This window comes from Crocodylus porosus, unplaced genomic scaffold, assembly GCF_001723895.1.
Source record: "Crocodylus porosus isolate Cpor-Errol unplaced genomic scaffold, CroPor_comp1, whole genome shotgun sequence".
Classification (NCBI taxonomy): Eukaryota; Metazoa; Chordata; order Crocodylia; family Crocodylidae; genus Crocodylus; species Crocodylus porosus.
In genome coordinates this window covers 4,977,709-4,992,948 of record NW_017728937.1, presented here as the reverse complement: position 1 = coordinate 4,992,948, position 15,240 = coordinate 4,977,709, and the positions used below count along the sequence as shown (strand labels likewise).

The 15,240-nt window shown below is 42.0% G+C and overlaps 1 protein-coding gene across 3 annotated transcripts in view; it reads left to right on the top strand.

Moving 5' to 3' along the window:
• CDHR5 (cadherin related family member 5) overlaps nt 1-9,130 on the top strand; it is a 31,464-nt gene extending 22,334 nt beyond the window's left edge. For 2 of the 3 annotated variants that reach the window (XM_019547305.1, XM_019547306.1), the window contains 3 exons: nt 1-502; nt 6,240-6,397; nt 7,742-9,130. The exon at nt 1-502 ends at the window's left edge or, in 1 of these variants, runs on beyond it. In XM_019547305.1, coding sequence (XP_019402850.1) covers nt 1-502; nt 6,240-6,397; nt 7,742-8,299 — 1,218 coding nt within the window. In that variant the 3' untranslated portion in view covers nt 8,300-9,130. The remainder of the gene's footprint in view (nt 503-6,239; nt 6,398-7,741) is intronic. The other variant, XM_019547307.1, reaches the window with a different exon arrangement.
• Nucleotides 9,131-15,240: the final 6,110 nt, after the last annotated feature.

Sequence of the window (15,240 nt, the reverse complement as noted above, 5' to 3'; positions counted from 1 at the left end):
ACCACTACCACCACTGCCGGGACAGGATCTACCACTACCACCACTGCTGGGACGGGATCTTCCACTACTTCAAAGCATCCTGGTTCATCATCAGCTTTGCCACCTAAAGTAACAACCACAACCTCTGGGGCTAATTCAGGACCAACACAGCGAACCACTTCTTCAGTAAGCAAGACAGTCAACACTGCCAACATATCTGGCCCCACTGGAAAGCCTACACCAGGTACTGCCTCAGGTCCAGTTACCCATCCTGCCACCACAAAGCCTTCCATCATACATTCCACCAAGATTCCCACAGGGCCTTCAGAATTGGGCACCACTGATCCCATCCTATCAGGAACAAGCCCAGCAGGTGGTGGAGTCGTGCAACCCACTGCTTTGACACCTTCTCAGACTGGTGGGCCTGGCCCTCAGCCTACACTAACTGCTGAAGCAAGTGGACCTCCAGGGCCATCAGACCCCATGACCCCTCAAACATCCTTCACAAAGAGTCATCAGCCAGGTAGATCAGTGTGTGTGTATGCTACCCAGAATCACAACTTCTTTCCCATCTTTGCATTCGATAAATTCAGTTTAATTCTTGCAGGACAATTGGGGTAAATTGCTTTTTAATGTTCAACTAAAATCCCACGGGGGCTCATACAGGAGATAGCAGCTGCTTTTTTCCTTTTCATTTCCTTTTCTAAAAATCTTACAGCTTTTTCCTATGCTGTTCAACAGCTACTAGTTTCTGCTGCATTTCAGTGCTGGGTAAGTGTAGCTTGGAAAATGCCTTTCTTTTGAATGAAATCTGTTAAATAGGGCAGTTTGCAGAAACCCACTGGTGACATGCTCAGACAGCTAGCCCAGGCTAAAGTCCACTGCACTGTGTTTTCATGTGCATGGCTAGATTAAAGCTACCTTAGGTATGTATACAAGAGCTACCCATAATCAGACATGCCCAGAGTCAGAGTTACAATCTGATCCTACGTGTTGCTGTGACATTGCTTGACTTTTTCCCAGAGACATGCAATACCACAATCACTTCTTACTACGATCATTATCTGTTAGAGCTGTTTGAAAAACTGTTAACATTTTTCCATGAAATTCCATTGGTTCCCTATTACAACAATCCCACTATAGAATTGATCAGACTGTGGCTTCTTGACAATTCAGTGTTTGCTTCCTACCGCAGAATGTCCTTCTGGGAACAGGCGATGGCAGGGCGTGGCATTCAGAGCTGAGAACTCTCAGGTTATGCCCATCTTTGCTGAAGCCTATTTGCAGCTAGATAAGTGCAAGAACATCACATTTTTACCATGATCACCAGAGTATGTCACAGTTACTATAATGCAGCTAATTCTGAGTTAATTCTGCAGTTATGGAATATTGTGAAAGCTTTAATGTGAGTTACTGTACAGTTTCCATTCTCTCTAAAAGGTCAATGATGGGTCCAAACCCAAAATCACATATTCAAGATGCCCTATCTTTGGGTAGATTCAGACCTAGATCTAGACACCATGTGTGGTCCCACATCTTTTTGATAGGCTGAACCAAAAAACTTGATAGGGAAAACCTGAAGTTTAAGAAATTCTGCTCAGACTATGAATCCCAACTGTACTTTGAGACTGTCTCTAAAGCAATGCTTCTACATATAGCAGATTTACCTACACACTGCTGGACATAACATGAGAGGGCTGTGTTTTGAAAACAAATGTTGCTTTTTCTTTAGGAACTATGTATGGAGACATGAGTGGATCAAGGGTTTTGAAAAGGGGGTTAGATATTGTTTCATTAGTCCTGTAGTCATTACAGTTAAATGTACATTGCTTATGCAGATTCAGAATATGTGATCTAGCCTTCCTGAGTGCCTTGACAGTGCTAGAGCTAAAAACAGTCTGACGGGCTGTGAAATAGAGAAGAGGCATTGCCAGGAATGGCTAACAGACAGCAAAACTGCAGAAGGATAGCTTGATTAATGGAACACCAAGACCATTAAAAAGGAGAGAGGGTCATTAATATTTGTGGAGTGAAGAAGAGAGATTAGCAGGAGTCAGGTAGATTATAATGAGCCATGAAGTCAATTAACCCTCTCAGCACTGCCTGAATAGAAATGCTGCTGCCTTTCTCAGGCAATTGGTTTTAAAGTTTGGGTAGAGCAGGAATCAAAAGTGGGTGTAACTGCACCACTGCACCCCCCTGAATCCACCCCTGTATGGAGATGCTGTAAATGAGATGCTACCTGTAAAAGCAGGTAGCTTTCCAACCACAAACAGGTACTTCTAGACTCCTCCCTCTTACAAACTATGCTCTTCCCTACATTCTGTGCAGATTCCTTCAATGAGTTCCTCAGGTTTCCAATGGCTGCATTCAGATGCCATGGGCTCTTGTTTTCAGACGTGCTCAACACCACTAATTCCCAGTAATTTCAAATGCACTGGGAGGTATATCACTACCTCTTGAAAGTCAGGCTTTTTCAGTTTGTATTTGATTGTCCCAAGATAGACCTTCACACCTGAAAAATGTTGTCCAACAGCATCTAAGATTGCAAACACCAAAATGGAGGCTCCCAAATTTCGATGCAGCTTTAAAACTTGGCTTTGGGTATCTAAATATCCCAAAACTCTATACCCATAACAGGACACTGAAATGGTTTTACTTGTAAACCAAAAACCTGTTGGGCTGGGATTCTTAAGTAGTAGGACCTGCACTATTTGTTTATCTATTAGAATTTATATCCTGCCCTATCCAAAAGACTCAGAATTCTGCCATACACCCACCATATCCCATAGGAGCAATTCAGCATTAGTAAAGGAGAGGAATCATTTTGGATACATCTTCTATGTCTAATTGCTGTGATTCCTCTCTCCAAGGCTGTTTTCTGGTGTTAAAGATTTCTATGCTATGGACTTTATGTCAGTTGGTGTTTGTCCTTCATATCAGAAGAAGAGTAAAAGTTCTTAGTATATTATAATCACTTTAGGGGTGTGTAGATATATATAATCACAGGGTAAGAGATGTCAAGTTGTCTTTCATTTCTGTGAGATATACTCCATGCGCCTGATTCAAGCCCCAGTGAAGCAGCAGTATAGTGACACGGTACCAGCTGGGATACAAGGGTAGTGTCAACTTCTGGTTGTCATGCCACTGGCCCAATTGGGATCACTTGGCTACCAGTGGCAGCTGGAGTTTTTTTGGCTCTTCCTAAGTTGACACCTGGGGCGGTTGCCCCAGTCATCTCCCCTTAGTTAAGCCAAGTCTTTCCACTGACTTCAGCTAGCTTGGGTTCAAGCTTTCGACACCTTTTAGTCCACAAGGAGTTAAGCAAAGAGCTTTGTATGAAGCCAGGAGTCCTCTAATTGTGATATCAAACACAATTAAGTAGTAAAATCCCATAAAAATGCCATCCCTTCTATGTCACACTGATGATAAATTGTTTGATAATATAAAAGCCAAGGACATATCCAAAGTCCATTATTACAGACATGCCAGGAAGAGCACAAACATACTTGATTAACCACACCTAGTTTTCAGTCCAGAATGACGTTGGGGAAAATGGAATAAGGAACAAAGTTCCTTACTGTAAACTTTCTTGATTAATCCTTGTAAAATATAATATTGTATCTCAGTTTTGAAGTTGGTCCTGAAGCATGCAGTTTTAATATCCATTCAACTGCTGAAAGTGTAAACAATATTTAAGAAAGTCCAGGTAGTCTTCTATTTTTCCATAGGTGAAGAATATAAATATGTTATGCAGTGAAACACTGCTCAGATGTGAAAGATGAAACAGACTGAAATATACAGCTGGGTAGGAAATGGTTTTCCTAGCTTGTAAAACTTTACTACTACAAATATGTTGATGTTCTGCATCAGGAGGAAACCATGACCTTTCAAAAGTTTATGGCAAAGAGGAACACTCATCCAATATAGCTAATAGCCCTGTAGATTCTCAGTGCTCACCTGGGTTTAGAAAACTTAGGTTCAAGTCTTTCCTCTACACTTCTCCCACACCCCAAGTGAGCAAATGCCTTGTCAGCTACTGTGGGCTATGCCTCTATCACTGCCATGCTGATCCCAGGTCCACCACTGAGAAACCCTACCTACCCATTCCTGCTCCTTCTCCAAGCTAGAAGTTGGCAGAATAGATAGCTGAGAGTGGTCTGTCAGGCTTGGGCACATACAGAATGGGAACATGGGGGGCTGTTTGTTTCTTAGATGAGGTCCTGAACTTAGCAAGGATGCAGCATAAATACAAGTTTAGTCCTTTCAGTTGAAGCTGGCCCACTTTCTATAAATAATTATATGACTTGATCCCCCACTTACCAGGTGAGTATTCTCATGATCAGGTGGTCGGGTATTGTGGGGAGAAAAGAGATTGCTCCCTCTCTCTCCTTTTTCCATCGTCCTACTAGAAACTCCATCCTGGCTTCAGGAAACCTCTCTCCAGAAAAAAAAATTGATGAAACTGGTTGGCTCCTCATTTTTGTTTTGAGGAATCAGAAATTTCTAATTGGATCCAGTTTCCTCAAAAAAATCCTGACCAGCTTTAATTATGAATATCTTAATATGATAAGCAGTGTAATTCCAGGGCCAATTCCTTGATGCTTTATTGTCATAGGGCAACCAGCAGAATGGCACAGACGTATTATGGCACTTTGGTTTATTAATAGACTGAAGGGTAGAATGAACCCTTCAGATTCACAGAGTTAACTCCAACTGACATCAATATGAAATGCACCCACCTATCAGAGAAGATAACTCTATTCAAGTTCTTATTCCCTATTTTTATATGACCCAGAGTTTCTGAACTAGAACTCTGCAATGAAGGAAACCTCACAAATAAAGGCAAAGAAAATGTTTTCATTCACAGGTGGAAACTTAGGAAGCACAGAGCACCCCACAACTCTGCCCTGAGTTATGCCTACTTGCTTATATCCATGTATTATTTGCTCATTCCATTAAACAGTTTAACCAATGGTTCTCAACCTTTTTAGACTCAAGAGACCCCTTGTTAGACTCAAGACACTTCTAAGAAAATGCCAGCTCTTGGCTTCCACTCATTGTTTGACTATAGAAAAATAATAGAACAATTGTTCTGTTGCAAAGAACTCAAAAAGATCACAACAGGTCAATGGTTTTGACACTCATTCCTATTTGAAATCTGTGGGTTTATCTTGCAAATCTTGTTTGGACACCTAATAATGCTAACATCCATAGCAAGCTTGAAAGGACTTCAAGGCACCCAAGAGTGCCACAGCAACCTGGTTGAGAATCACTTCTTTAGGCAATAATAAAAGCTGGGTCTGGAATGCGAGTAACACTTGTGTTATAAATGGGTGATCTTTGCATTTTAATCATGTGAAAATTAAAATAATAAATTCCCGTCACGCTGTACCATCACAATCTAGGTATAAGCATTTTGTCTGTCTGGAATATGCCACAGACATGCCTACTTAAACAACATTCTTTACCCGCCCAACAATCATTGGTACTCCAGCTGTCCAGTAAATATGGACCAGCTCTTGTTCCACTGACTTAAGCTTGATCCTATTCCACCCATTAGCATGCCTATTTTTATATCATGCCATCTTGTTAGCCTCAAGACAAAGTCACAGAAAGCAGAGAAAGGGAGTAGGACACACACAACTTTTGTGCTAACCATTTTTCAGAGACTTGAGTAGAGTGGAATAGGATCAAACTTGGGAGCCTAAATTTCCTGAGGCACCAAATAGGTTGAGTACTGGATTTTGTCCTCAAAGTCCAGCACTGGGATTTGTAGTTCAGAAGAGGATGCCTTGTTTTGGTTTCTTTCCTATCTCCTCCCCACCTCCCCCCCAAACATTTAAACCTAATTCAAGCCTTCCACATGCAACATTCTTATGTTGGACATTTCTTTCCCAGGATCAGGTCTGATTCACTGAAATAAGTGTTTCACCCATGTGAGTCCAAGCCTCTTTTTAACCAATTGGATGTTCTGAAGTCTCAGTGGGCATCCCCTGGAAAATCCTGTGCCTCAAGGACTGCATTGGAATACATCTTGCCAGATGAAGTGTGTCCCTCATGGCATGAGAGTCTGTTCCTTGATTTTAGAAAAGTGGTTTGAACTTTTCCCACAACTGAGTATTGCATTAAAAGCTAGTGCGTGTGTGTGTACACCTGTGCGCGCATGTGTGTGTGTGCATGCGTGCATGTGCAAACGTGCAGGTGAATGCATGCATACTATCCTTAGATGCATAATGCCCAATGTGTTTTTCTTGTAGATGTAAACAAGAAGTTGCCTGATTATAAGTACACTGCACAAGATATGGGCATTTTAGGTGGCACCTTAGCAGCGTTGCTGATCATTGCCTTATTTTTCATTGGATTCATTTTCTACAAATTCCACAGAAATCCAGTCTCATCAATCACCAAAAGAAAAGTAAGTGGTTAATTTGTAACTCACTCATGTCAAGATTGCCATTGAGATAGGAAATAATGTCGGGGTGGGGGGTGTATGTGGACAGACCAGGGAGACAAGATATAAGCAATCTCTGACGTGCTCTGCTCGGGTGACAAAGCTGCATCATTTCAAAGGAGGCTCTGATTATGCAAGCCACAGCAATGTGAAGACAAACATGAGATACTGGGGCACATCTATGCCCTTTCCAAATGGTTTGCAGATGTGTTAATCTTGAATATGCCCATCCACCCTTGCCAGACCTGGAAATGAGGTAATGAAACTGGTCTGAGAGTGCCTCTACTCAGACACACCAGAGACCAGATCTTAAGGGCAACAGATCTAAGGCTTCACCAACTCATTGCAGGGTTTGGTGTTTGTATATATCAGGAATAGGTAGATGAAGCATGCTTCTTGGCAGCAATCGCAGATGAGGCATGTTTCTTGGCAGCAGTTTCAGGAGAACTGCAGAAGCAGTGTACACACACTTTAAGGACCAGTGGTCACTTTCGAATACTTGGGCTTTCACCTGCTGAAGCTTTGATTATCCCTATACCTACCAAAACAAGGCTAATAGTTCTATTACGGATGGCTTCTGCTTGTTGCACTAAATTTGCTAACATTTGTAGCAAGTCTGGGGTGGAAGATACCCGAGAAGTACAAAACATGACAACATGCTTCTCACAGAGGTCCTTTGACTTCCAGGGGTGGGACTGGTCAATTCATACTGAAATCCTGCAACTCAGGCAATTGCTGCAAGCATCGGAGATAAAAGGGGTTGACCCAGGTCATGTTTTCCAGAGGAATAAACACATCCCAGCAAATGCCCATGAAAATCTAAAATATAGTAACAGCTACTAGACATGGGGGGTGGGGGGCGGCAGCATTGCCACCTCCCCATACATTTCTTTATGCTTCCAAGGTTTACAAGTAGGAATTGCCCCTCAAGGTCCTATCAGTGGTGGGAGGATCGTGGCCAAGACTGCGCTTGGGTTATTTCATTAGGACATGCTGAATTCCTCACAGTTATCTTTATTTGGCTGTTCTGAACCTATGGGAAAGGACAGAGCACTTGGCTCAAGATTCCTGATGTGGACAAAAAAGATTAACAAAAACAAGGAGGGAACGTTTTAGCTAAAGTTACCACAAGGAAGGAAATGAGGCAGTCTGCCCCTTAGCTCATGTAAGTGAATGAAACTCCATTGATGTAAATGGAGCTATGCCGATATGCAATAGCTCAGGATCTTGCCTGTTCATTTCAAGCACTCATGCTTCCCCTGCTTCATCCTCTGTTCTTCTACTCATAAGACTTTCTTTCTCTTGCAGCTCCTTCAGGATTCATTTAGAAATAATGATAGCTACCAAGATGATGAAGAAAATCCTGCTAGCACCGGAGAAAGTGAGTTGTCAAGAAGTAACAGTTCTGGGAATGCTTCACCTATTCTACACAAACGCTCAGAAAGCTTCCAGCCCTTCGAAACTATGATAGCTAGCAGCCTTGGTGTTACTTCTGCCACTGTTAATGAGAAGCAGGAGGAGAAGGATAAAGCGGCACATGACACCGATAGTGAAAAAGAAGTTAAATCTATTCTCACTAAGGACAGGAAGCCAGCAGATGATGGCTACAAAGCAGTGTGGTTTAATCCAGATGCCAAGGAAGAGGTTATGGTGATCGAGGATGCCCCTGAGGAAGAGGAAGATGGCAATGATGGAGACACGAATGAAGGCAAAGAAAATTGGGATGATGATGATAATGATGATAGCAGTAACCAGGACAGTCACCCAGGTGACCCAGTGGTGTCCTTCATTCCACAAAGAGCTAGTTATGGCACACCTGATCAGGATACAACCACAGAAGGGGTAGGAGAGGACATTTCACTATAGGCTTGGCAAAGCTTGTCTTGTCCTTCTGAAGGCCATGAGCAGTTTTAAGCCACTTTTTTTTAGTGAGATCCCCCTTTTCTGAAGACTGTAAGAGATAGGATGGCTAGCAAGGGTGGATTTCATCAGTATCAGTGTAATCCCTTTCCTGCTTTGTCCCATGTAGAGTGTGAAGACCCAAGCCAGTTCAATCTCCGCAACAGCACAGTCCATAACTCTTCATTCAGTAATCCCTGCACTGAGTTCAGTTGCTTGGGGTTGAACTATAAACATCTTCCCTAGAAAGGGAGACAATACTGATGTTTAAGAAAGTATCTTCTCATCCCTCATCAGACTCAGACCCATAGTATCTAGCTTCGGGGGCCAGTGTTTTATCCACTAAGCCTTCCTTCAGCCAAGGGGCCCAAAAACCACTTCTGCCCTCTAACTTCCTGAGTTGCATTTGGGATGGTGCGCTGGAAGCAATCTAACCCCACTTCTGCCTTAGTCAAAAGGATTGAGTGCGTGTGAACTTCCCATCCCTCTCCCCACATTTGAGCTCAGTCCAAGTTCATCAGTAAGACCATTCCCAGGGATACCTCAAAGGTTTTGTTTCAAAATAAAGCAAAGCATTTTGCATTTTTGAGGTGCCACAGGCCATTCCCAGAGAGTTTTACTTTGAAGCTCATTTGAATTCGCAATATTATTTACTGAGGCACACACAGTTATTATCCCTAAATAGCTGGCGGGTCTGAATTAGATTTGACCGTAGCTTAGTGTACTGGTACCAAGTTGGCTTTAAAAGAAGTAGCTCAGGTATTGCTAGCCATCTCATTGTGTTAACAAAGCTCTGCACAGATTAATATACCCTTCTCAGCAGGTTAACCATGGCTAACCTGATACTGGCCCTTGAGCTAATGTGCTCACGGTTATCTTGAGTAGCTCTCCATTATACATTATTCATCTCTCTGACAAACCCTGAGAAAGAACTAAGAGCCTGCAAATTTATGCAACTATCACTCTGCCCAGAGAAGCTAAGGAACCTATAACCAAGTGTAGCAGGAAAGATTATGTAGTTTCCCATTTGATAGCATGTCAGTCTGTTCCTGCTTATACCACTATTACTTGTATGCACAAACCAATATCATTTCATTGTCCTATGCCCTATTCTTTGTTTTTAGTTTCTATTAGGGATCAGGCTAGGTCTCAGTGGGTGCACTGACATATGTAATTAGAGCACCAGAGTTTATTTCTCCTGGGCACAGTGTTTACATGTTTGCCTGGGACCACAACATGTTGAGCCAAGGCAGAGGAGCCCCAGGCTGTAAGGGGACCCAGGGAGTCAGCCCAAGGCTCCAGGTGGTGGTGCTGAGTGGTGGAGGGGCTAGCTGGGGCACAAAGGGGCTACAGTATAGGGCTAGCCAGCAGGCAGCCCCTGCACTGTAGCACCCTCCTGTCCCAGCCAGTCCTGGTCATCATCTACACATGGATTGTGGCAGCATAAATATTATTCTGCCATAAGATAGTATTAGGATAGAGATAGATAGAGATGGTACTATTCTACAGCGGAGATAATTAATTTATTGGGCCCTAATATGGGTGCATGTATAGACAGTGATGCTTTACTGCAGAGCTAATTAGTTAACTTTGCAGTAAAGCACATGTGTAATTGCACCCAGTAACACCAATGCAATATCAATGTAATTAGTCCATTTTGACATTGGTGTCATTTTAAAATCCAAAGGACCCACTCAGCCTTAGTAAGCATAAACCAAGGTCCTTATCCTGTATTTAAGCCATGCACTTTCATTTAAGTGCAAGAATATTCCTAATTAAATCACTAGGGCAGAATAAATGCCCTTAACTTTACATGCTGGGAGGCTGAATCAGCATCTTCCTTTCTGTAAAGGCCACAGGGAAAGATTAGATCTGTGAATATAAAAAGCACTTTGTCACATACTATGCTGCCTGCAAGTACAGAACAACTCTTCCTCATTAACTGTATTGTACTCGTTTTGATTTACTGGGGGCTGGAAGGAGTCTTTCCCAAAGCCACAGGGATCCCCCCAGCTCTCAAAAACCATTTCTCCTCTCTGGTACATGAATGACTTCAATGACAGTCTCTCCTGGTTATTAAAAAGAGACCTGGACCATCAATTAAGAGAAGACTCCTTGTTTTATGTTTTAGAATTTCTCTTGTTTGTTGCTCTTTGTAACCGTCACTTTAAGAAGAGTTCAATGTCCTTGTTCTCTCTAAATTATCTGTATAATAAAACCATACCACCAAGGTATGAAGCATGTACTCTTTATTTCTTGAGTATCATCTTCTTGAAACCCTGTCCCCTGTTACAAGAAAGGTTAGACTCCCACTAGCTCCAGCAGCTGCTCTTACATACTTGCAATAGCAGCCATGATCCCTTGTCCTAGGAAGTTTTCTTTGCCAACTGGGGAAGAAGTTCAGAGTAATTCTCAACGCATTCATTAAAATCAAATGGGTCACGTAAACAGCTAGAAAACAGATCTGATATCCCCTGAGGGGTAAGGGACCCAACATGGCTTACAAAGAAACATTAGCAGAACTGGGATTATTTAGGCTGGAATAGATGAGACTGAAGGGGGATTTGATAACAGTCTTCAAATACCTGAAGCCTGGTTATAAAGGCAATGGAGATATTCTATTCCCTGTGGCCACAGGGGACAGAACAAGTAAGCCTTAAATTGCAACAAGGGAAATTTAAACTGGATATTAGGAAGAACTTTTTAACTCTGATGGTGGTTATACATTGGAACATATTACCCAGTGAAGTTGTGGAGTCTCCATCTTTGGAAGTTTTCAAGAGCAGGTTAGACAAGGACTTATCTAGGAAGTTTTACACGTGTGACCCTGCCTTGAGCAGGCGGTTAGACTAGATGACCTCCTGAGGTCCCTTCTAACGTTATTTTTCTATGATTCTATTCTATGATTTTAACCCATTGGTTTTCTGTAGTGGTCTATCACAAGTAGGCACCTCCCATGTATATACATGTGGGCAGGCATTTCCCCACCTCACTGCCCCATAGAGGTGTGTAGCAGAAGCTAGGGGATGGAGGGGGAACCCCGAGAGCAAAGCAATAGGGACAGTGGTGGCCAGGTGGGAGCCCAGGGGCTACATGCTAACCCTTCACAGGCTGCCTGTGGCCCACAGTCTGCCATTTGGACAGCTCAGATCTAGCTTTTGACCACAGTGAAGCTTACTTTTCTCTTCTGCCTTAGATTCCTCTTCTAATAGGCCTTTTCACAATGTAGAATTCCTTCCAGCAAGGAAGATGGAGAATATACTGCAACTTCCTCTGGGGCTCTTTGCAGCTAATTCTTGTGACAGCTAGTGGGAGTCTCCTAAGGAACAAGACACTTCCAAAATATGGAAACAGAGAGCAGATGTGAGAAAACTGACAGACTTTTGAGGCCAATTTTTCAGTTGAGGTAAATTAATATCTTTCCGTTGACTTCCAAAGAGTCAGTCTGACTCACAACCACTGAGAATCTGGACTTGTGTGTCCACACTTTGCTAGTATCTATTGACCAAAAATTCATTCAGCTCTCAGTTTTCCCATTTTAATGGCAGCAAAAGTATTGAAGATTGCTATTAAGTAACCTGGCTTTCCTCAGATACATCTGGGAGTTAAGTCTCATGAACAAGATACCAGGAGAAACATGATCTGTTGTTGCTTATTCCGCTTGCCCAGAGTGGCTTGATGGTACAGAAGCATCCTGGTTTTCCCAAGGTAAGTCTCTCTCTAGAGAAATGATAGCAAACAACTGGGCCCATTCTTGATATATGGACTTTGATTCAAACCCTGCTTCAGGAGTCACCAATATTTTTGGGGCAGTGCCAAAAACACCCTCGACTTGTAAGATGTTGGCATGCCAAGGGTGGATGGTGGGGGAGCCACGGTGGGCCTGATCCTTGTTGTGGCAGCATAGCCCCAGCCCTTTCCCTGCTATCCACCCTGAGGTGCACTTGCCAAGCAAAACGCTTTCATGTGCCATGCTCTGGCACCAGTGCTGGGAGGTTGCCTACTCCTGCTCTCTTTCCATGGGGTTAATCCAGGAACCCCATCAGAGTAACCAAACATCAGAGTAACCAAACATCAGAGTAACCAAAAACAGAAGTTGGCCTTAAGACTTCATTGGAAATTGGTGCATGGGATTGGTGCACACATCCAAAATAGGTAGCAGAAAACCAGAAATGTATTGATAATTGTATTAATGTTGTACTGCACATTTGGACCCAGATCCAATTTATTTACACTCAGACAAGCCCACAGAAGTCAGGCAGATTTCATCTCTTGATCTTTGTTTTCATACGTTTCCTCCTTCCTCTGTGGATAGTGACCTCATTGTTCTGCTGTACTTTAGTTTCTGAGCTTGTGTTTGCATGACAACATCTGGGTTTCCTTAGAACCACAATTTTGCAGAGGGTGGGGAACTAGACGAGGAAGTGTCTGTGGCTCAGAATACATATAGTTTATCTGATGATGGGGGAAGCCAGTTATTATTACAGGGGCCTGCTGTTCCTTGAAATCTTCTTATGTTGTTACTGGCAACATAAAGAGTCTCCAACAACTGGCTATGCCCGTCATGGTGAGCCTGTGTCATGTGTATATGTATAGCCCAGGCAGCCCTCTGAAGTGTAGTTCCACCCGCTGCAAAGATTATTGCTAGTGATGCTTCTATGATACTGCCCTTCACCTCACCAAAGTGCCTCTAGCCTGGCTCCCCCCTGGTCCTGTATTAACACTGTTTTCAGGGAACTGATGAAGATGGAATAGTTTCATCCTGCATGCCTACAGCAGTGGTCTCCAAAGCGGGGTGCGCACACCACAGGGGGTGCACAAGATGATCCATTGGGGTGCGGGAAGAAAATAGAACTTCTATTTATATTTATTTTTTATCTAAAAAAATAAGAAAGAAATTAAGCTTTACTAATATTTAATATCCAGATTGACATTGGCACCCTCACTCAGTCCATACGTCAGACGGTTACGTGTCACGTATGTTACGCGAGGTATCCTGAGGGAAGAGTGGGAGCTCCACAACGCGGAGGGGTTGACAGTGGCGCCCTCACTTATTCGTTCGCTTTCAGCGTATTGAGACGTATTGCAGTTTACGTGTGTCCGGTTAAGTGGATTTATGGATTATATTACCTAGTTTTAACTAAACTGACCCTCACAAAATGGACAAGATCTGACAAGAAGTCAGACAAAAATATTCGAAATTATCAAGAAGACTATTTGAAATATGGATTTACGTCCACTATTGTTAACGATGAACCTCGCCCTAAATGTATATTGTGCCGTGAGATATTAGCTAATGATAGTATGAAGCCATCACAATTAGCAAGACATATAAAAACTAAGCATCCAGAACATGAAGACAAACCTCTACAATTTTTTTCAGCAATGTTTAAAGTCATGCAATACTCAATCCAGTACTTTACAAAATCTCACTAAACTTAATGATAAATGTTTAGAAGCTTCTTTTGAGGTTTCTTACTTAACAGTGAAAGACAAAAAGCCACACACCATTGGGGAAACACTTGTTCTTCCTGCTGTGGTAAAAATGGCTGAAATAATACACGGAAAACAATATGGCGACAAACTAAAATGCATTCCTTTGTCAGCAAATACTGTTGGAAGAAGCATAAAAAACATTGTTGAAGATTTGTAGAAACAAGTATTAGAACAAATTACGGAGGGTGGGAGGTTTGCTATACAGTTGGATGAAAGTACAGATGTTTCTAACATGTCTCAGCTTCTGGTATTTGCTAGATTCTGTTTCAATAATGAAATACACGAAGAACTACTTTTTTGTGAGCCACTAAAGGAAAGATACACCGGAGAAGATACATTCTCAACAGTAAATGATTTCTTTAATAAAACAATGTTTTATGGAAAAACTGTGTAAGTGTAACCACTGATGGAGCGGCTGCTTTGACTGGAATAAAAAAGGGATTCCAGGGTACAGTTACAGGGATAGCACCACACGTGAAATTCATTCACTGCATCATTCATAGGCAAGCTATTGCAGCAAAGAAGTTGGAGCCAGAAGTGCACAAAGTGCTACAGGTTGGCATTGATGTGGTTAATTTTATAAAAACAAGACCTTTAAATAGTAGAATCTTTACAATACTTTGTAATGAGATGGGGAGTGCCCATGAAAATCTTTTGTACCACACAGACGCTTGCTGGTTATCTTGTGGCAAAGTGCTTAAAAGAGTTGTCGAACTTAAAGATGAGTTACGCATTTTTCTTTTACAAAAAGACAAGTGCCCCAAATTTGCTGACCTTTTCTGTGATGACAAATGGCTGTCAGTAGTATGCTACCTAGCAGATATTTTTGAAAACATAAACACACTTAATCTGTCCCTTCAAGGTAAAGGTGGTGTTTTAACTATGAGTGAGAAAGTAACTGCTTTTCGAAAGAAACTCGTGCTATGGAGAGAGCATTTTGAAAACGGATGTTTGGAAATGTTTCCATCGTTATGTGATTTTGTTGCTGAAAACAATGTAAGTGTGTCACCTATAAAAACTCTCATATCTGCACACTTAAAAAACCTGGAAACAGAATTTTCTAACCTGTTTAAAAATCTTCCAAATGAAGACTTTCAGTGGGTTTTGAACCCATTTGTTAAAAATATAAAAATGCAACACCTTCCAATTAGTTTGCAAGAACAACTGATTGACATCAGGGAAGATGGAAATTTACTAGCCGAATTTCAACAAAAACCTTTGCATAATCAGTGGATGGGACTGAAAAATGAGTATCATGATTTAGTAAGCGCAGACAACAGTGCACTTCTTCCATTTGGATCTACATATCTTTGTGATGTATCTTTTTCAGCTATGACAGCCATTAAAACCAAGTGTCGAAATAAACTGAACTTAGAACCAGACCTTCAAATCGCTGTATCACAAAGTGTTAA